Here is a 22,946-nt window from a genome sequence, read left to right on the forward strand (position 1 = left end):
ATAAGATCCCCCCTCAATCTTCTAAATTCCAGCGAATATAAGCCTAGTCGATCCAGTCTTTCATCATATTAAAGTCCTGCCATCCCAGGAATCAATCTGGTGAACTTCTTTGTACTCCCTCCATGGAAAGAATGTCTTTCCTCAGATTAGGGGACCAAAACTGCACACAATACTCCAGGTGTGGTCTCACCAAGGCCTTGTACAACTGCAGTAGTACCTCCCTGCTCCTGTACTCGAATCCTCTTGCTATGAATGCCAGCATACCATTCGCCTTTTTCACCGCCTGCTGTAAACAACTGGGGTCCCAGCACTGACCCTTGCGGTACCCCACCAGTCATTGCCTGCCATTCTGAAAAGGTCCCGTTTATTCCCACTCTGAAGATAGATGATGAGGAACAAGGTTACAGTGAGTTATATTGTGAGGTCATGAGACCATCTTATGGTACTAGGGAACTGTTGAATAGCGTTATAACGCAGGACAGAAGCTGTCCAATGTGTCTAGTGTTAAGAGCTTTCAAGGTTTTGGTCTTTGATTAGTGAGAAATATACACAAATCTAGGGAGGGGACACTGATGTATCAAGCTATGGTCCACCACTTTTTGCTGCTTCTTGCTTGTTATTTATGGACAGAATAATTGGCATACCAAGCTGCCAAATTTCTTTAACCTCCTAAGGAAGTAGAGACTTTGCCGAGCTTTCTTGGCCACGGCATCAATGTGGTTGAAAGAAAAACTATTTGGTATGGTTACCTCATCAGTCAGGGCAGAGTCCAAATAAAATTGCAGCTCTACAAACCTTTGTTTGGGACTGATTTGGGGTACTTGTGCAGTACATGGTCACTGCATTATAAGACATTATAGGAAGCCTATGGAGGTTTTAGAGAGGGTACAGAAGAGGTCTCCCAGGACGTTGCCTGGAATGTTTGTATTAACTGCAACGAGAGGTTGGACTGATAGGAGAATACAAAATTATGAGACACAAATAGAGTAGACAGTTAATCATTTTCTGGGGGAGGGGGAGGAGGGGAGTTGTGAAATGTCAAATACTATGTGCTATAGGTTTAGGGTGACGGGGGAAGTTTAAGGAAGATTTAGAAAGTATTTTTTTAAAGCAGAGTGGTAGAAGCCTGAAACACACTGTCAAGGGATTTGATAGGAACACAGCAATGTTCTGGAAACATCTGGAGAGGCAGGGAATAGAGAGATACAGATCTCCTTTGCTTGCATCTTCAGAAATAGCTCTATTTCTATCTTTAATCTCTCTACTTTTTCCTTTCAGGGTTCTTTTGAAGTCCCTGACCTGGAGTTACGTGCTGGCTTGGGTTATTTGCAGAAATGGGAACTGGTCTTGGGGTCTCACGGCTGGCCATTATTCAATATGCCAAGGACAAGGAGTAGAAGATTAGCTCTCCTTCAGAGTTTCAGATTTTGTGCCTTTGGAGACGGGTGGACTCGAGGTTGGTGCCTCCACAGCAGTCTGGTGTGTCATGGGAGACGGAAGATCTCTGGGGTGCGCCCGGAGACCCGAGTTCTTTGGGCACAGAGCTCGGAAAAAGCGATGCAACGGACTTTTAACATCATAAATCAGCAAGTTGTTCGAGATGTCTCCCCTTTTGCTGTGAAACGGGGACACCTCTTTTTCCCTTATTAGGGAGAAAGAGCCTGTGGTATGTCGAATAACTGGGTGAATGAGTAGTCTTTGGGGTACTGCAAGTCTGAATCTTTATTAATGCTTTGCTACATGCTTGAGTGCTCCATGGTGGGTGCCGATGCTTTTTTTTGCTGGTGGGGGAGGTGGTAGCTTTGCTGCTGATTATGTGTGGGAGGTGGTAGCTGGGGGGGGTGCTTTGGGGTTCTAACATTTAACTGTCATTCATTCTTTGGGGTACTCCTCAGTTTTCGTGGATGGTTGCAAAGAAAAAGTATTTCAGGGTGTATATTATATACATTTCTCTGATATTAAATGTACCTCTGAAACAAAGTCTGAGGTGGTAGTGGGGAATTTCAGGATGCTGAAACAGATCATCTATTTGACACTACCAACATCAAATATACATTGTTGTAAATGCTTCAGTCTTGTCTTTAATAGACATGATTGGCCACATTATCAATGATATTGGGAATATAGCTGAATTTTTAATCAATTTTAAAATTAGTTGGCTTTCAGTGTGAAAGGACACTATTCCCAGATTCTGGCTCATGGTTTCATATCGAAAGATGGGAAACAATCTACCAAGATATAAATTCAAAGTTCAAAGTAAATTTATTATCAAAGTACATATATGTCATCAAATACAACCCTGAGATCCACTGTCTTGCGGACATACAGTGGCATGCAAAAGTTTGGGCACCCCGGTCAAAATTTCTGTTACTGTGAATAGTTAAGTGAGTGGAAGATGAACTGATCTCCAAAAGTCATAAAGTTAAAGACAAAACATTCTTTTCAACATGTTAAGCAAGATTAGTATATTATTTTTGTTTTGTACAATTTTAGAGTGAAAAAAAGAAAGGAGCACCAAGCAAAAGTTTGGGCACCCCAAGAGATTTGAGCTCTCAGATAACTTTTACCAAGGTCTCAGACCTTAATTAGCTTGTTAGGACTATGGCTTGTTTACAGTCATCGTTAGGAAAGGCCAGGTGATGCAAATTTCAAAGCTTTATAAATACCCTGACTCCTCAAACCTTGTCTCAACAATCAGCAGCCACGGGCTCCTCTAAGCAGCTGCCTAGCACTCTGAAAATTAAAATAAATGATGCGCACAAAGCAGGAGAAGGCTATAAGAAGATAGCAAAGCATTTTCAGGTAGCCGTTTCCTCAGTTTGTAATGTTATTAAGAAATGGCAGTTAACAGGAACGGTGGAGGTCAAGTTGAGGTCTAGAAAACCGAGAAAACTGCTCGCAGGATTGCTAGAAAGGCAAATCAAAATCCCCGCTTGACTGCAAAGGACCTTCAGGAAGATTTAGCAGACTCTGAAATGGTGGTGCACTGTTCTACTGTGCAGCAACACCTGCACAAATATGACCTTCATGGAAGAGCCATCAGAAGAAAACCTTTCCTGCGACCTCACCACAAAATTCAGTGTCAGAAGTTTGCAAAGGAACATTTAGACAAGCCTGATGCATTTTGGAAACAAGTCCTGTGGAATAATGAAGTTAAAATAGAACTTTCTGGCTGCAATGAGCAAAGGTATGTTTGGAGAAAAAAGGGCGCAGAATTTCATGAAAAGAACACCTCTCCAACTGTTAAGCACAAGGGTGGATCAATCGTGCTTTGGGCTTGTGTTGCAGCTAGTGGGACGGGGAACATTTACTGGTAGAGGGAAGAATGAATTCAATTAGATACCAGCAAATTCTGGAAGCAAACATCACACCATCTGTAAAAAAGCTGAAGATGAAAAGAGGATGGCTTCTACAACAGGATAATGATCCTAAACACACCTCAAAATCCACAATGGACTACCTCAAGAGGCTCAAGTTGAAGGTTTTGCCATGGCCCTCACAGGCTCCTGACCTAAACATCATTGAGAATCTGTGGATAGACCTCAAAAGAGCAGTGCATGCAAGACGGCCCAAGAATCTCACAGAACTAGAAGACTTTTGCAAGGAAGAATGGGCGAAAATCCCCCAAACACGAATTGAAGACTCTTAGCTGTCTACAAAAAGTGTTTACAAGCTGTGATACTTGCCAAAGGGCGTGTTACTAAGTACTGACCATGCAGGGTGCCCAAACATTTGCTTCGGGCCCTTTTCCTTTTTTGTTATTTTGAAACTGTAAAAGATGGAAATAAAAAAAGTAATCTTGCTTAAAATATTAAAGAAATGTGTCATCTTTAACTTTATGCCTTTTGGAAATCAGGTCATCTTTTACTCGCTTAGCTATTCACAGTAACTGAAATTTTGACCAGGGTGACCAAACTTTTGCATGCCACTGTATGCAGTAAATCTATAGAATAATAACCACAAACAGAATCAATGAAAGACCGTCCAACTCGTTCAACCAGAGTGCTAAAGACAACAAACTGTGCAAATATAGGAAGAAGAAATAATAATAAATACGTAAGCAACAAATATTGAGAACATGAGATGAAGAGTCCTCAAAAGTGAGTCCATTGGTTGTGGTAACATTTCAATGATGAGGCAAATGAAAGTGTGTGAAGTTATCCCCTGTGGTTTAAGAGCCTAATGGTTGAGGGATGGTAACTGTTCCTGAACCTGGCAGTGAGAATCCTGAGGCTCCTGTACCTTCTTCCTGAGGCTAGCAGGAAGAATAGAGGGTAGTGGGGGTCCTTGATGATGCATGCTACTTTGCTATGACAATGTTTCGTGTTGATGTGCTTAATGGTTGGGAGGGCTTTACCCTCAATGGACTGGGCTGTATTGATTTCATTTTGTAGGATTTTTCATTCAATGGCATTGGTATTTTCATACCAGGCTGTGATGCAGCCTGTCAACATATTCTCTACTACACATCTATAGAAGTAACTTGATTATTTTAAGCATTTTAATAATCAAAGTTCATAATCCCATACACAACAAATTAATATCTTCTTACCTATCAGTGTTAACAACTGCTTCCACCTCTGGTATATTGGCTTTGAGCGAGATTACACTTAGTTCATTCAGCTCTTGACTGTTCAATAAAAGGTACTTATTCCTGGAAATCCAAGAACACTGATCATTATCGAGAAACCTCAGCATTCAAACCTTGCATATTTTTACTGCTTAATCTATTGCAGAATGTGACAGATAATGGTTGATGACTTGATGCAAAACCCCAGAAGTGTCTGAGACACAAGAACTGGGTGTTTTACTATTTTACACTATTTTCACCTCAAAAATACATTTTAATTTGTAGACATGACATAGAATAAGAAATTGCTGAAATTAACAGTATGGTTAATTCCCAAGACTGAGAAGGGCAGAGGGAGCTAATAAAATGAAATAATATTTGAGGCCACTTCTGGAGTACTGTGCAGGATTCTGGTTCACATGACTGGTCCATTACCATTGGAGGTAGTTCAAAAATGAGATTCACTAGGATACTTCATGATACTGTACTCTCAGGAGCAGCTAGGAAAAAATACCTACACTCTTTGGAGTTTAGAAGAATGGGTGGGGGTGGGGGAGGGGTCGATCTTATTCAGCATAAGAGATCATGCAGCGCGCGCAGCCTCTCCAGTGAAATGATATCGTACTTGTTAAATAGGGGTCTGTCTTGTGTTTCTGCGATATCACACCGGAGGAACACTGTATCATTTCTTAATGCATGCATTACTAAATGACAATAAAAGAGGACTGCGTGTCCTCATAATCTAATCTAATCATAAATGGACACAAGTTGTCGAGTTGTATCCACTATTGAAAGAATCCTGAACAAGTGCACACAGTTAAAAGATAAAGAGGTGGTCATTTAAAATTGAAGAATGTGGGAACAACCTCTTCCAGAGGGTGAAGCAGCTCTGGGATTCTTTAACTCAGAGTGTTGTAGAGGGTAAATCGCAGGAGGTACTTAAAGAAGTAGAAAATAACTTTTGAAAGTTCTGAGAATTGATGGCCCAGTAGTTAGCACAAGAAGAACTAGAGCCCTGGAGAAGAAAAGCCATGATCACATTGAATGGCAAACTCAAGGGACCAAGTCAACTACACTTGCTCCCCTTTTCATAGGTTATTATATGGTGACAGTGGGAAAATCTTTTCTTCAGATAACCAGCTACTAGGTTTCCCACTACCCTTGGCAACTTTGTATGCATGAACTTCTAGATCATATGATATAGGAAAAGAATTAGGCCATTTGGTCTATCGAGTCTGCTTTACCATTTCATCATGGCTGATCCAATTTTCCTCTCAGTCCCAATCATCTGCCTTCTCCCTGTACCCCTTCATCCCCTGACCAATCAAGAATTTATAAATCTCTGCCTTAAATAGACCTCACAGCCTGTGGCAATGAATTCCACAGATTCACCACTCTCTGGCTAAAGAAACTTCTCCTCATCTGTTCTAAAAGGACACTCTTCTATTCTGAGGTTGTCTCCTCTGGTCTTAGACTCTCCCACCACGGGAAACAACCTTTCCATATCCACTCTATCAAGGCCTTTCAACATCCGATAGGTTTTAATGAGGTCATCACTCATTCTTCTGAATTCAGTACCTTTGCAACTCAATTTTTTGTATTTTCTCTTCATTTAGTAAATTGTCAACCCTTTAATTTCGTCGAACAAAATGCATAACCAAACACTTCCTGACACTGTATTCCATCTGCCATTTCTTTGTCCATTCCCCTCATTTGTCTTAGTGCTTCTGTAGTCTCCTACTTCTTCAAAGCTATCTGCCACTCCACCTAGCTTCATTTCGTCTGAAAACTTTGCAACAAAACCATCATCCAAATCATTGACACACAACATAAAAAGAATCAGTCCCTACACAAACCCCTGTTGAACACCACCAGTCACTGTCAGCCAGACAGAAATGAGTCCCTTTATTTCAAGTACCCGGAGACTTCATCCTTAATTGTTTTCAACATCTTCCCAACCACTGATGTCAGACTAACTGGCCTAGAGTTTACTTTCTTGGCCTCTCTCCCTTCCTACAGAGTGGAGTGACATTTGCAATTTTCCAGTCTTCCAGAACGATTCCAGAATCTAGTGATTAGAAACATAGAAAACCTACAGCACAATACAGACCCTTTGGCCCACAAAGCTGTGCGGAACATGTCCTTACCTTAGAAATTACCTAGGGTTACCTAGAGCCTTCTATTTTTCTGAGCTCCATGTACCTGTCCAGCAGACTCTTAAAAGACCCTATCATATCTGCCTCCACCACTGTTGCCGGCAGCCCATTCCATGCACTCACCACTCTCTGCTTAAAAAACTTATCCCCAACTTCTCCTCTCATGCTAGCCATTTAGCCCTGGGAAAAAGCCTCTGACTATCCACATGATCAATGCCTCTCATCATCTTACACACCTCCATCAGGTCACCTCTCATCCTCCGTTGCTCCAAGGAGAAAAGGCTGAGTTCACTCAACCTATTCTCATAAGACATGCTCCCCAATCCAGGCAACAACCTTGTAAATCTCCTCTGCACCCTTTCTATGGTTTCCACATCCTTCCTATAGTGAGGCAACCAGAACTGAGCACAGTACTCCAGTGGGGTCTGACCAGGGTCCTATATAGCTGCAACATTACCTCTCGGCTCCTAAACTCAATCCCACGATTGATGAAGGCCAATGCACTATGTGCCTTCTTAACTACACAGTCAACCTGCACAGCAGCTTTGAGCATCCTATGGATTTGGACCCCAAGATTCCTCTGATGCTCCACACTGCCAAGAGTCTTACCATTAATACTATATTCTGCCATCATATTTGACCTACCAAAATGAACCACCTCACACTTATCTGGGTTGAACTCCATCTGCCACTTATCAGCCCAGATTTGCATCCTATCGATGTCCTGCTGTAACCTCTGACAGCCCTCCACACTATCCACAACACCTCCAACTTTTGTGTCATCAACAAATTTACTAACCCATCCCTCCACTTCTTCATCTAGGTCATTTATAAAAATCACAAAGATTTGCCAGACAATCCCTGAGGCACACCACTGGTCACGGACCTCCATGCAGAATACGACCCAACTACAACCACTCTTTGCCTTCTGTGGACAAGCCAGTTCTAGATCCACGAAGCAATGTCTCCTTGTATCCCATGGCTCCTTATTTTTTCAATAAGCCTTGCATGGGGTACCTTGTCAAATGCTTTGCTGAAATCCATACACACTACAGCTACTACTCTACCTTGAATGTGTATATTCACATCCTCAAAAAAATTCAGTCAGGCTCGTAAGGCACAACGTGCCTTTTACAAAACCATGCTGACTATTCCTAATCATATTATGTCTCTCCAGATGTTCATGAATTCTGCCTCTTAAGATCTTCCCCATCAACTTACCAGCCAGTGAAGTAAGACTCACTGGTCTATAATTTCCTTGGCTATCTCTACTCCCTTTCTTGAATAATGGAACAAGATCTGCAACCCTCCAATCCTCCGGAATCTCCCCCGTCCCCAGTGATGTTGCAAAGATCATCGCCTGAGGCTCAGCAATCTCCTCCCTCACCTCCCAAAGTAGCCTGGGGTACATCTTGTCTGGTCCTGGTGACTTATCCAACCTGATGCTTTCCAAAAGCTTCAGCACATCCTCTTTCTTAATACCTACATCCTCTCTAGCTTTTCAGTCCGCTGCAAGTCCTCCCTACAATCGCCAAGATCCTTTTCCATAGCGAATACTGAAGCAAAGTACCTCTGCTATCTCCTCTGGTTCCATACACACTTTTCTACTGTCACACTTGATTGGTCCTATTCTCTCACATCTTATCCTCTTACTCTCAACATTAAGAAGGCATACAGTGCATTGGCCTTCAACAAACGAGGGATTGAGTTCAAGAGCTGAGAGGTAAGGTTACTGCTGTATAGGAACCTGGTCAGACCCCACTTGGGAGTACTGTGCTCACCTCACTACAGGAAGGATGTGGAAACTATCGAAAGGGCGCAGAGGAAATTTATAAGGATGTTGCCTGGATTGGGGAGCATGCCTTATGAGAATAGGTTGAGTGAACTCGGCCTTTTCTCCTTGGAGCAACGGAGGATGAGAGGTGACCTGATGGAGGTGTATAAGACGATGAGAGGCATTGATCGTGTAGATAGTCAGAGGCATTTTCCCGGGGCTGAAATGGCTAATATGAGAGAGCACAGTTTTAAGGTGCTTGGAAATAGGTACAGAGGAGATGTCAGGGATAAGTTTTTTATGCAGGGAATGGTGAGTGCGTGGGATGGGCTGCCAGCGACAGTGGTGCAGGCAGAAACGATAGGGTCTTCTCAGAAACTCCTGGATAGGTACATGGAGCTTAGAAAAATAGAGGGCTATGGGTAACCCTAGGCAATTTCTAAAGTAAGTACATGATCGGCACAACATTATGGGCTGAAGGGCCTGTATTGTGCTGTACGTTTTCTATGTTTCTTTGAGTAAAAAACATAACGAGCTTTTCTTTCCTTTCCCTGACTGAAGCCTCTCTTTGCTGCAGCCTTGAAGAGCTAAAGCCTCACAATCACCACTCTGCCTCTGTTCTAGTTTGATACCTTCTTTTATTTCCTTCATTATCCAGAGGTTGTTCTCCCCACCCTTACTGTCCTTGCTTTTAACTGGAATGCACTTCTGTTGAGCACCATGAAAATCCATTTTGAAAGCTTTCTACTGTTTCTTATCTATCGCATCATATGGTTTGTGTTACCAGTCCATGCTCGCCAGCAGCTCCCTCATCGTATTGTAGTCGCTTTTGTTTAGGCATAATACACTGGCTTTAATCAAACTATTGCACACTCGACTGGTATGAAAACCTCAATCATCCTGTGATCATTCTTTCCAAGAGGATCCATAACTACAAGACATTAATTTTTCCTGTCTCATTGCACAGGACCAGATCTAAGATAGCATTTTCTCTCGTAGGTTCACTAGCATGCTGTTCAAGAAAACATTCAAGGATGAATTCTACAATGTCCTCCTCAAGACTGCTGCAACCAACTTGCACGTTGTAAGCTGAAGTTTCTTACGACTGCTATCATTCCATTCTTACATGAATCAGGTATTTTTAGGCTTATTGCCTGTGCCACTGTAGTCTTATGATTTGGTGCACTAATGACAACTTCTACCAGTGATTTTAACCCCCTGTGCTATTTCTAGATAGACTCAACATTCTGCTGTTTAGATCTTAATATTTCCTCTCACTATCACCCTGATCTCATACTTATGAGTGCTACCTACCCCACCTCCCTTTCCCTTATAGAAACATAGAAAACCTACAGCACAACACAGGCCCTTCAGCCCACAATGTTGTGCCAAACATGTACTTACTTTAGAAATTACCTAGGGTTACCCATAGCCCTCTATTTTACTAAGCTCCATGTACCTATCCAGGAGTCTCTTAAAAGACCCTATCATATCCGCCTCCACCACAGTTGCTGGCAGCCCATTCCACGCACTTATCACTCTCTGTGGAAAAAACTTACCTGATATCTCCTCTGTCCCTGCTTCCAAGCACCTTAAAACTGTGCCCTCTCGTGATAGCCATTTCAGCCCTGGGGAAAAGGTCTCTGACTATCTCTCATCATCTCATACACCTCTAATCCTCCGCCACTCCAAGGAGAAAAGGCTGAGTTTACTCAACCTATTCTTATAAGGCATGCTCCCCAATCCAGGCAACATCCTTGTAAATCTCCTCTGCACCCCTTCTACAGTTTCCACATCCTTCCTGTAGTGAGGTGACCAGAATTGAGCACAATACTCCAAGTGGGGCCCGACCAGGGTCCTACATAGCTGTAACATTACCTCTCGGTTCTTAAATTCAATCCCACAGTTGATGAAGGCCAATGCACCGTATACCTTCTTAACCACACAGTTAATCTGCGCAGCAGCTTTGAGCGTCCAATGGACTCGGACCTCAAGATCCCCCCTGATCCTCCACACTGCCAAGAGTCTTACCATTAATACTATATTCTGCCATCATATTTGAACTACCTCAATGAACCACTTATCTGGGGTGAACTCCATCTGCCACTTTTCAGCCCAGTTTTGTATCCTATCAATGTCCTGCTGTAACGTCTGACAGCTCTTCACACTATCCACAACATCCCCAACCTTTGTGTCATCAGCAAATTTACTAACCCATCCCTCCACTTCCTCATCCAAGTCATTTATAAAAATCACAAAGAGAAGGAGGTCCCAGAACAGATTTCTGAGGGACACCACTGGTCACCAACCTCCATGCAGAATATGACCTGTCTACATCCACTCTTTGCCTTCTTATCCTTCCATATTACCTGATACCTTGAATGTTTAAACCAAAATCATCCCCATCCAGAAACAACATTTCTGTAATGGCCAGTAAATCATAGCCTTTCGTACCGATTTGTGCCACAGTTCACTGAGCTTGTTTCGAATATTTCAGGCATTCAGATAAAGCACCCATACACTAATTGTCCTTTTAGAATCTAGTAACCTTTGTGTCCTTTGCATTTGGCTTTTCTGTACTCCACAACTTACTTCTCTTTTCTAGCTTTTGCTTCGATCTCTGCATTGCTTTCTTGTCTTTCTGCATGGATTCCCAGCCCGCTGCCAAGAGAATTCTCCAGATAATCACAAGGGCCACCATACTGTAACTATTTTCTAATACTCACTCATGATGATCACTGAAACTCTGCAGCAACCTTAGGAATTGGATTTTCAGGGAAATTTCCTGTGAAAGAAGGCAAATATAAGAACACAGAAAACAGAAGCACAAGGAGGCTAGCTGAACTTTCATAAGATTACGAACGACTGTCTACCTTAGTGCCATTACCACATTCCTCAATTTTCTTATTATCCAGATATCAATGAAAACTTCCAAGGTAGAAAATCAAAGTTCACCACTAAGTGAATTTTGCCTCATCTCATTCCTAGATAACCCATCTCTTTGTATCATTATTCAGTTTTTCCAAAATTACTGCTGCATTTTATCCATTGTAAGCTTTGAAGATACAACAAGATTAAATGCTGGAATCATGGTTCAGATTACCGATTATTAATGTAAAGACAAGAACATAATTTTGTAACTTTGTCGTCAAGATGAAATGGGCAGGGAGTCAGTTGCAGGTAGTTGGTTAATTGTCAACTCTAAACCAGTGTTGATGTAAGTGGCTGCCAACAGGCACATGAAAGAACAGGGTATAAAGATGTGGGGGAGTGGGAATGAAGAGATTATTCTGGAGACTCAGGTTAAACATGGGCTGAATGGTCTATGTTGTAAAGAAATATGAAAACATGATATGTGTCTCAATGAGTATAGGCAGGGTGCCTTTTTCCTAGTGGAATGAAGACTGAGAAATAGGTCAGCAGAAATATGGAAGGGTTACAGAGTTAATGGAAAAGAGCTTAACAAGAGCCAACCGTAATAATATAGCCACAAGAAGTCAGCAAAGTGGCAGGAATGTGAAGCTTCCTGAGGGTGGTTGAAATTAATTGTGAAGAAACATTTAAGAAACTGCACAAGTAACTGTGGAGAAGGAAACAGAGGATCACACAGATAACTTTAGATGAGTAAAGACGGGAGCAAATTCAAGTGGTGCACGAATGCTATAACGGAATGGTTGAACAAGTGGTCCAGTTCTACACTGGATAACATTTAACAGAAAATTTTTAACTAGACCATCAAGAAAATTGCATATTATATCAGAAAAAAATAAAATGGCAAATCAACTCCTTAAAGACCATAAAACACAGGAACAGAATTAGGCCATTCAACTCATTGAGTCTTCTCTGCCACTCCATCATGCTTGATTTATTATCCCATTCTCCTACCTCCTTCCCACAATCTTTCATGCCCTAACTGATCAAGAACCTATCAACCTCCACTTTAAATATACTCAATGATTTGGCCTAATCACAGCTGTCTACGGCAATGAATTCAACAGATTCACCACCCTCTGGCTAAAGGAATTCCTCATCTCTGTTCTAAACAAATGTTTCTCTATTTTAAGGCTGTGCCCTCTCATCCTCTCCATATCCACCGTTCTAGGCCTTTCAATGAGATCCCATCTCATTCTTCTAAACTACAGTGAGTACAGGCCCAGAGTCATCAAATGCTCCTCATATATTAATCCTTTCATTCCCAGAATCATTCTCATGAACCTCCCCAACGCCAGAACATCTTTTCATAGATAAGGGGTCAAAAACTGCTCCGATACCAATCCTTAAAGCTTTTGCATTGCATCCTTGCTTTTATATTCTGGACCTTTCAAAATGAATACTAATGTTGCACTTGCCTTCCTTAAGTTACCCTGCAAGTTAACCTTTAGTGAATCCTGCACGACTCCGAAGTCCATTTGCACTTCTGATTTTTTTTACTTTCTCTCCATTTAGAAAATAGTCTACACCTTTATTTCTTCAATCCAAGTGCACGACCATACACTTTTCCACGCTATATTACATCTGCCACTTCTTTCTAATCTATCTAAATCCTTCTGCAGACATCCTGCTTCCTCAACACTACCTGCCCCTCTATCTTCATAGCCACAAAGCCATCAATTCCACCGTCCAAATTGCTGACATACAATGTGGGAAAAAAACTGGCCCCAACACCAACCCTTGCAGAACAACACTGGTCAGTGACAGCCAACCTTTATTCTCACTCTTTGCCTCCTGCCTGTCAGCTAGTCTTCTATCCATGCTAACATCTTTCCTGTAATACCATGGGATCTTATCTTGTTTAGTAGGGTCAAGTGCGGCACTTTGTCAAAGGCCTTCTGAAAATCCAAGTAAACAACATCCACTGGCTCTCCTTTGTCTACCCTGCCTGTTATTTCCTCAATTCCTGCAAGCATACTCACTGGGCTGCAGTCACAGGTTTGGTTTTGCCCGTGCAGGACGTGATTAGTAGAATGTTTCCTCCATATTAGTTTATCAAACAGATTATTAAGTCCAGGAATAAGTCGAAATTCTGCCAACATTTTGTGAACCTGAAAGAAACAGAGAAATTATTCTTCAGCTGATTTTCAAAATCAGTCAGCATGTCTATATTGTCCAAAGCTTTCAGTTCCTGCTTTTTATTAAATAATTTGTACCCCAAATACTAAAGCAAGCCACCTCAGCTGGAATTTTATCAAGTGAACCCAAGGGTGAAGAGAGGTTAAAAATTGCCCAAGCATCATCAACTAATAAATAAACAAACAAACAAACAAACAAACAAACAAGCTTCCACCTGACTTGCATTCAGTTATGGATGCTAAAATGCGTGAATTGATCCATTACTGTGAAAACCGTACTGATTTTACTGAAGATCAGGAAAACACTCATCATCTGACTTCATTATCTTCTTGTGGCTTGGTTGTACTTCTGGGTCTGGATTTGTGAGTATAAGTTATGGGGAGACAGGAGTTTTGTAGAATTAAAGAAACCTGCAGGATTACTTACTTTCTTATCACAGAAGTATATTCAGCCCTTCAGATTTCTGCAGAACAATGTTAATGGCCTTTTTCCTTACCCTAACCTCAGATGACTGCAATTCCAACCCAATTTCTTTCAAAAATGACTGATTATTAATTCTGCTTTTCTCACTCACCTGGTTTCGCTGCCTTCCCATCAGCAGTACACATAACACATACAACACTTCCACTTTGTACATGATCTCATGCATGATCTTCATGGACTGAGGAAGCCGGCTCCTGAGCTGGCTGGCAGCCAACACACTCTCATCTGCAGACTCTGAATGTGAAGAATAACGTTTAAATAAGGCTTCACAGTGTACAATCAGCAAATTGTTTTTGCAGTTGTGAAATACACTGCTGAAGGTTCAAGATCCCTGTATATCAGATTTGCAATTACAATGAGGGGAACAGGGATGCCCAATAAACATGCCTTCAACACTTCCTATCCCAAATTCTGACACAATGCTCAAAGTTAAGAATCTACCTTTTTTTTTCCAAATCTAAAAATTTTTCTTTAAAACAAGTCTGGCTTAACCATTTCTCATACAATTTGATTAATTCTTCTGTTCCTTTCAACCTTACTGGTGTGTGCCCTTAATACTTCCCGAAGGTTATGAACAAATACTGTAGAAATGCACATCACCAATCTCATTTGATCAATGAAATAGGAAACTTGTACATTTCCCATCCCCCGCTTCCACTTTAGATTGTTGTATTATATTTGCTGCCACCCAACCTGTGGGAATAGTTCTAGAATTATAGGAATGACAAACCAGTCATCTCTCCTTAGCTGAGATCTTGGAATATCATTAGAACATAAGACATAGGAGAATTAGGCCATTTGGCCCATCAAATCTGCCCTGTCATTTAATCATGGCTGATCCTTTTTCTCCTCCTCAACCCCTCCTCCAGGCCTTCTCCCCATAATCTTTGATGCTGTGTTCAATCAAGAACCTATCAAGCTCTGCCTTAAATACACCGAACAACCTAGTCTCCACAGCTGCCTGTGGTAATAAATTCCACAAATTCACCACCCTCTGGGCTAAAGAAATGACTCCGCATCTGTTTTAAATGGACGCCCCTCTATCATGACACTGTGCCCTCTTGTCTTAGTCTCCCCCACTAACATCCTTTCCACATCTATTCTGTCTAGGCCTTTCAACATTCGAAAGGTTTCAATGAGATCCCCCTTCATCCTTCCAAATTCAAGTACAGACCCAGAGTTATCAAATATTCCTTGTATGATAACCCTTTCATTCCTGGAATCATCCTTGTGGACCTCCTCTGAACCCTCTCCAATGTCAGCACATCTTTTCTTAGATGAGGAGCCCAAAACTGTTCAGAATACTCAAGGTTAGGCCTCACCAGTGCCTTATAAAGCCTCAGCATCACATGTAGCTCTTGTATTCCAGACCTCTTGAAATTAATACTAACATTGTATTTGTATTTCTCACCTCCGACTCTACCTGCAAGTTAACATTTATAGGGTGTTCTGTACAAGGAATCCCAAGTCCCTTTGTATCTTAGATTTTTGGATTTTCCCTCCGTTTGAAAAACTGTCTGCACATTTATTTCTACTGCCAAAGTATATGATCATGCATTTTTTAACATATTTCTTTGCCACTCTCTTGCTCATTCTCCTAATCTAAGTCCTTCTGCAGCTTACCTGTTTCCTCAACACTACCTGCTCCTCCATCAGTCTTCGTTGCCAAGTTTGCTGATGATACAAAACCACCTATTGATACACAGCATAACAAGAAGTGGCCTCAACACTGACCCCTGCAGAACGCCACTAGTCACTGGCAGCCAACCAGAAAAAGAATCCTTTTATTCCCACTCACTGCCTCCTACCAATCAGCCGATACCCTAACCATGCCAGTAATTTTCCTGTTATACCATGGGCTCTTAACTTGGTAAGCACCTCATGTGTGGCACGTTGTCAAAGGCCTTCTCAAAGTCCAAATATACAACATCCACTGCATCCCCTTTATCCAGTATCCTGAGGACATGTAATGTCCTCAAAGAATTCCAATAGGTTTGTCAGGCAGGATTTTCCCTGAAGGAAATCATGCCAACTTTGTACCATCTTGTCCTGTGTCACCAAGTACTCCATCAGCTCGTCCTTACAAATTGACTCCAATATTTTCCCAACCAGTCAGGTCAGGCTAACTGGTCTACTATTTTATTTTTCCTGTGTTCCTCCTTTCTTAAAGAGTGGAGTGATATTTGCAATTTTTCATTTCTCTGGTATCATGCCAGAGTCCAATGATTTTTAAAAGATCATTACAAATGGCTCCACAATCTCCACCGCTACCTCTTTCAGAACCCTAGGGTACAGTTCATCTGGTTCAGGTGACTCATGTACCCTTAGAGGTCTTTCAGCTTTTTGAGCACCTTCTCCCCTGTAATAGTAACTGCACTCACTTCTCATTCCTCATGCCCTTCAACATCTGGCACACTGCTAGTGTCTTCCACAGTGAAGACTGATTCGAAATACTCATTTAGTTTATCTGCTATCTCCTTGTCCCTTGTTATTATTTCTCCAGCCCCATTTTCTAGTGGTCCTATATCTACTGTTATCTCTCATTTTTTTTGTTACATACTTGAAAAAGCTTTAACTATCCATTTTGATATTGTTCTGTTATACTATTAGCTTTCCATTCATGAATTTCTCTCATTTTTTATTTTAAATTATTTTTTCATTAAGCTCTCATTTCCCTTTCGATCTAATGTATTATAATTCCTAGAAGCATTTTGTTTACCTCATGGAGGCAGATAATTTCTTTATGATTTCTCCCAATGTACTATGCTTTGCTAATCTAATTATATTAAAAAAAAATCAGTGGAAGTTTTTATAGTTTAAGTATATAGAACATTAGAGCATAGAACAGGTTGTTTCACCTATTGTCTTGGCCAACCATAATACCAATCTAAACTAATCCCATCTGCCTGCAAATGGGCTGTATCTACCTATTATCTGCCTGTCACATGCTTGCCTAAATGCCTCTTAAACATTCCTATCACATATTCGCTTCTACCATCTCTCAAAGCTGTTCTTGGCACAAAAAAACCCACCTTCGCACATCTTTAATTCTTTCACAATCTCACTTTAAAGCTACGCTATCTAACATGACATTTTCACTCTGGGGAAAAAGATTGATCTCACCTATGCCTTTACAGCATAGAAATTATACCCTCGGACCAAGCTGCCTACTTAAACTGGGGTCACTTGCATTTGGTCCATATCCCTCTAAAACCTTTGTATCTATATATTTTTGGGAGTTGTCTATCCCAGCATGTGAAGACAGACTCCGGTGGATTGAGTGGACGAGACCAATAGAAGGTCCAACGGTCAAGAAGGAGGTCTCTGCAAGCGTCCTGGAACGTGTAGAGCAGGACAAGACACAGAAGACATCCTGGTCATCCACTGCGCCTAGTCCCATCTCCAGCCGTCTCGACTCTGTCTTGCCACTGGATCCAGATGGGAATTGGGAAGAGCGTGAGGCTGACGCTGCGCAACTCTCCCTCACTTAAATCCAAATCATGCGCTAGTCTCGACACCATCATAATGGTGTCGAGGTCCTCATCGACATCGGCGATGGACGAACACATCTATATATCTGCTCAAATATATTTTTATCACACCCACATCTGCCACTTCCACTGCAGCTCGTTCCATACACCACCATGTGGAAAACCTGCCCATCACATCTCCTTTAAATATTTCCCCTTTCACTTTAGACTGACAGACTCCAAGAACACTTCCATCAGGTCATCACAAAGCCTGTGACACTCCATAGAGAAAACAACCTCTCCTTATCCCAATACTTTAATCCAGGCAAAATCTGGTTAATCTCTTTTGCACCTTCTCTAAAGTATCCACATCCATCCTATACAAATGATTCAGATGATGGAACAGATGGCTTTGTTGCCACGTTTGAAGACGATATGAAGATTGGTGGAGGGGCAGGTAGTGTTGAGGAAACAGGCAGGATGCAGAAGGACTTAGACAGATTAGGAGAATGGGTAAGGAAGTGGCAAATGAAACACACTGTTGGAAAATACATAGCCACGGACTTTGGTAGTAGAAATAAATGTGCGGACTGTTTTCTAAATGGGGAGAAAATCCAGGAATCTGAGATGCAGAGGGACTTGGGAGTCCTTGTGCAGAACACTTTGAAGGTGGTGAGGAAGACAAATGCCATGTTAGCATTCAATTCAAGAGGTCTAGAATACAAGAGCAAAGATATGATGCTGAGGCTTTATAAGGCACTGGTGAGACCTCTCCTGGAGTACTGTGAACAGTTTTGGGTCCCTCATCTTAGAAAAGATGTGCTGGCATTGGAGAGGGTCCAGAGGAGATTCACAAGGATGATTTCCAGAATGAAAGGGTTATCATACAAGGAATATTTGATGACTCTGGGTCTATACCCGCTGGAATTAAGAAGGATGAAGGGGATCTCATTGAAACCTTTCAAATGTTGAAAGGCCTAGACAGAGTAGATGTGGAAAGGATGTTTCCATGGTGGGAGAGTCTAGGACAAGAGTGCCCTGCCTCAGGATAGGGAGATATCCTTTCAATACAGAGATGCGAAGAAATTTCTTTAGCCAAAGGGTGGTGAATCTGTGGAATTTGTTGCCACATGCAGCTGTGGAGGCCAGGTCATTGGATGTATTTAAGGCAGAAATTGATAGGTTCTTGATTGGACATGGCATCAAAGGTCACGGGGACAAGGCCAGGAACTGAGGTTGAGGAAAAGGATCAGCCAAGATTGAATGGCGGAGCAGACTCAATGGGCCAGATGGCCTCATTGTGATACTACAGTTGAAGTCAGAAGTTTACATACACTTAGGTTGAAGTCATTAAAACTCATTGTTTAACTACTCCACAGATTTCATGTTAGTAAATTATAATTTTGGCAAGACATTGAGGACATCTACTTTGTGCATAACATGAGTAATTTTTCCAACAATTGTTTACTGACAGATTATTTCACTTTTAATTGACTATATCACAATTCCAGTGGGTCAGAAGATTACAAACAAAATCAAAAGAAATCAGCCAAGACCTCAGAAAAAAAAATTGTGGACCTCCACAAGTCTCGTTCATCCTTGGGAGCAATTTCCAAACGCCTGAAGGTACCATGTTCATCTGTATAAACAACAGATGTAGTATAAACGCCATGGGACCACGCAGCTGTCATACCGTTTAGGAATGAGATGCATTCTGTCTCCTAGAAATGAACGTACTTTGGTGCAAAAAGTGCAAATCAATCCCAGAACAACAGCAAAGGACCTTGTGAAGATGCTGGAGGAAATAGGTAGGCAAGTGTCTATATCCACAGTAAAACGAGTCCTAAATTGGCATAACCTGAAAGGCTGCTCAGCAAGGAAGAAGCTACTGCTCCAAAACCGCCATTAAAAAAGCCAGACTACAGTTTGCAAGTGCACATGGGGACAAAGATCTTACTTTTTGGAGAAATGTCCTCTAATATGAAGAAACAAAAATTGAACTGTTTGGCCACAATGACCATTGTTATGTTTGGAGGAAAAAGGGTGAGGCTTGCAAGCCGAAGAACACTATCCCGACCGTGAAGCATGGGGGTGGCAGCATCATGTTGTGGGGGTGCTTTGCTGCAGGAGGGACTGGTGCACTTCACAAAATAGATGGCATCATAAGGAAGGAAAATTATGTGGATATATTGAAACAACATCTCAAGACATCAACCAGGAAGTTAAAGCTCGGTCGCAAATGGGTCTTCCAAATGGACAATGACCCCAAGCATACCTCCAAAGTTGTGGCAAAATTGCTTAAGGACAACAAGGTCAAGGTATTGGAGTGGCCATCACAAAGCCCTGACCTCAATCCGATAGAAAGTTTGTGGGCAGAACTGAAAAAGTGTGTGCGAGCAAGGAGGCCTACAAACCTGACTCAGTTACACCAGTTCTGTCTGGAGGAATGGAACAAAATTCCAGCAACTTATTGTGAGAAGCTTGTGGAAGGCTACCTAAAACGTTTGACCCAAGTTAAACAATTTAAAGGCAATGCTACCAAATACTAACAAAGTGTATGTAAACTTCTAACCCACTGAGAATGTGATGAAAGAAATAAAAGCCAAAATAAATCATTCTCTTTACTATTATTCTGACATTTCACATTCTTAAAATAAAGTAATGATCCTAACTGACCAGACAGGGAATGTTTTCTAGGATTAAATGTCAGGAATTGTGAAAGAATGTGTTTAAATGTATTTGGCTAAAGTGCCTGTAAACTTCTGACTTCAACTGTATGTCTTATGGTCTTATACTGTGGTGAACAGAACTACACACAATCTAGCAAGAATACAAAAAACAAGAAAGGTGGCCAAAAAATTGTAGGAGCTAGCAAGTGCAAGTGGGTACTAGAGAAATAGAACCAAAGGATATACTGAAGTAAAGTGATGAAGGGGTGTCTTAGGCAGCTTTTATAGGGATTCAACACCAGATTGATCAATAGCCTGTTAAAGCGCTGTACATTCTGAGTTACTATTAGAAACGGGGTGCATCAGACATACCTGTGCTACTGCTTTGGTCAGCTTCTTCAGTTGCCATGTGCATTAAGGCATCAAAAACCAATGCGTTGTCGAGCCATGTATACCATTCTTCTAGCTCCTGCAAGTTTGAGCCAGCTGTCTCAGAGACCTTGCGCGTGGCCAGTTTACACAAACGTTCAATGAATCCAGGAATATTTAAAAGGGTAACTAAATTGGGATTAAGAGAGGTTAAATTTGAATACTCGAACTATTACAGAATAGATTTCATGAGCAAGAATAATGTAAGCAGTGATGAAAGAGAAGCCAACCAACTGTGCTCAGAATACAGTTCGGATAAAAATCGTGCCCTGAAGGGTTTTGAGCCAAAACATCAGCAATTTATTTTCTCCAACATGATCTGCCGAGTTCCTCCAATACATTATTTATTGTTCAGATTCCAGCATCTGCAGTCTCCTGTGCCTCCTCTGATAAAACTCAAGATCATTTCCAATCAACATTTTTTTAAAAAAGTTAAGTTTGACTACAAATTTTGCATGAATATAATAAAATTCTGGCTTCTTGCTTAAAATTGAACACACTGATTTCTCTCATGGGAGAACAGAATTGGTAGATGAGTCATGAGGTAAAGGAAGAAAGTCAATTTCACTCACAAAAAAAAAGGAAAAATAACTGAGATTGCATTACAATACTAAAATGGTAGCCAGTATCTAGCTGACAGTGTAAATCAAGCTCCAAATATGGATTACACCCTACCTTGGTTGTTTTCTGCTCGTGAAGGTCCTACAGCTTTCTTCTGTTGTGCATTTTTGGCAAGCAGTGTGTGTTTGTCATCATTTCCTGTGTCCAGTTCTGAGATTGTCACCGAAAGAATCCGACAGAAATTAGCAAGTTGTTGCTGGTCAAAACTAGCGACCAGGTTTGTAAGGTTTGGAATATCCTGTAACTGGATCATCTCCTTGAAATAAATAATGTCAATGTAAAGTGAGAACTATATAGAACTATTTTCATAGGTGTTTGAGATAAAAAAAATATTAAAAAGGTACTAGAAATTAATCTAAAATATCAAGCTAGTTATTACCTGCATTTAAACTTTTCATCCCAATAAATGGGACCAACCAACATAAACGAACAATGGCTTACATGAGACTGATGCAGTCAGCCTTCAGTCTGCACATCAACGTGAAAAGTTAGACTCGATGAGTCCAGAAGTTGAGCAGGAACTCAAAGGAAGTTAAGGTATACTCTTCTTTCTCCCCCCCCCCGCCCCCCACACAGAAGACAAAAAGCCTTCTTGAAATAGTGGAGCACTGTAGTGCAGGAATAAATGAGGTAAAAGAAATCAGCATTGCACAAAATTATTAATGAAATTATTGGGACAAAAAAGTTCTCTAGACCCAATGACCTGCATCCTTCACTCCAACAAAAACAGCCCGTCTTTCTAGTCTCCCATTATAACTCAAGTCTTCAGTCTGGCAACATCCTCTTGAAATTTTTCTGCACTTCTCTACATCCTTCTTACAGAAAGGTGACCAGACTTATCTCAATATTCTGGATGTGGTTTCACCAGCAACATATACAGTTGTAATTTGACATCCTACCTATTGCACTCATGAATGCAAGTCCGATGAGTGCAAGTGCTCTCATCAAAGGTCCAACCAGAAAAATATCAATTTTTTTTCCACTTCTTGTATCATCATTAATATCCTCACCTTTTCGGACACTGATGTACATGGGGAAATTTACACTAGACAAACAACCAACCAACTCCGACCAGCCTGCACTTGGAATGTGAGAGGAAGCCAACTGTGGCCATGGAAAACACACGCAATCATGAAAAGAAGATAACATACCATAAGAAATTGGAAAGGAATAAGATCACTTGCTTCATCGAGGCTGCTCTGGCATTCCATCATCTATGTTTTCAAACTTCTGGACGGTCCTGAGTGCCTCTGGTTCCAGTTTCTGGACCTTGTCAGTCAGGAGCACTTCCTGCAGATGTAGTCATCAGGAAGACCGTTAGGTATCCTGAAATCCCACATCTCACAGAAGGAGCATTCTACTGCCTGAACTAACACCCTTATCAAGCTTAAGTACTTGGCTCTGCCTGTTCTCACCAAAGCTTCACTGCTCACACAAAGGCCACTCCACTTAAAACTTGCTTCTTTTAATAGGCCCTTGCTCAGTTACTATTAACCCAAACAACCTCCTGATCTGCTGACATCCCGCCAGGCTTCACTCACTCTTTAAAAATGGCACACAAGGAACCGTCTCCAACTCAGTCCCTGATCTCAGACAAGTCCTGGCAGGCTAACTCTCTCAGACAGCCCTCAAAGACGAAAGGGAAATCAGTGGATGTTGTGTACTTGGAGACCTTCAACAAGGTGCCACATGTGAGGCTGCTTA

General features: G+C 41.5%; 1 protein-coding gene and 1 long non-coding RNA gene across 3 annotated transcripts in view; one reads left to right on the forward strand and one right to left on the reverse strand.

Annotated features, from left to right (window-relative positions):
- Window positions 1-9,572, forward strand: part of LOC140188552 (uncharacterized) — a 49,267-nt gene extending 39,695 nt beyond the window's left edge. Inside the window, exons 2-3 of the long non-coding RNA XR_011883327.1 lie at window positions 1,279-1,666; window positions 9,500-9,572. This is a non-coding gene — a long non-coding RNA (uncharacterized lncRNA). The remainder of the gene's footprint in view (window positions 1-1,278; window positions 1,667-9,499) is intronic.
- The window catches only part of LOC140188532 (short transient receptor potential channel 4-associated protein-like), a 171,991-nt gene that overhangs the window by 33,923 nt on the left and 115,122 nt on the right, over window positions 1-22,946 (reverse strand). For both annotated transcript variants that reach the window (XR_011883320.1, XM_072244905.1), the window contains exons 7-12: window positions 21,297-21,498; window positions 20,565-20,750; window positions 14,145-14,287; window positions 13,414-13,542; window positions 11,227-11,285; window positions 4,553-4,654 (exon numbers count right to left, since the gene is read on the reverse strand). Coding sequence is in view for 1 of the 2 variants with exons in the window: in XM_072244905.1 (XP_072101006.1) it covers window positions 4,553-4,654; window positions 11,227-11,285; window positions 13,414-13,542; window positions 14,145-14,287; window positions 20,565-20,750; window positions 21,297-21,498 (821 nt within the window). In the remaining variant the exon portion in view is untranslated. The remainder of the gene's footprint in view (window positions 1-4,552; window positions 4,655-11,226; window positions 11,286-13,413; window positions 13,543-14,144; window positions 14,288-20,564; window positions 20,751-21,296; window positions 21,499-22,946) is intronic.

This window comes from Mobula birostris, chromosome 2 (genome assembly GCF_030028105.1).
Source record: "Mobula birostris isolate sMobBir1 chromosome 2, sMobBir1.hap1, whole genome shotgun sequence".
NCBI classification, from domain to species: domain Eukaryota; kingdom Metazoa; phylum Chordata; class Chondrichthyes; order Myliobatiformes; family Myliobatidae; genus Mobula; species Mobula birostris.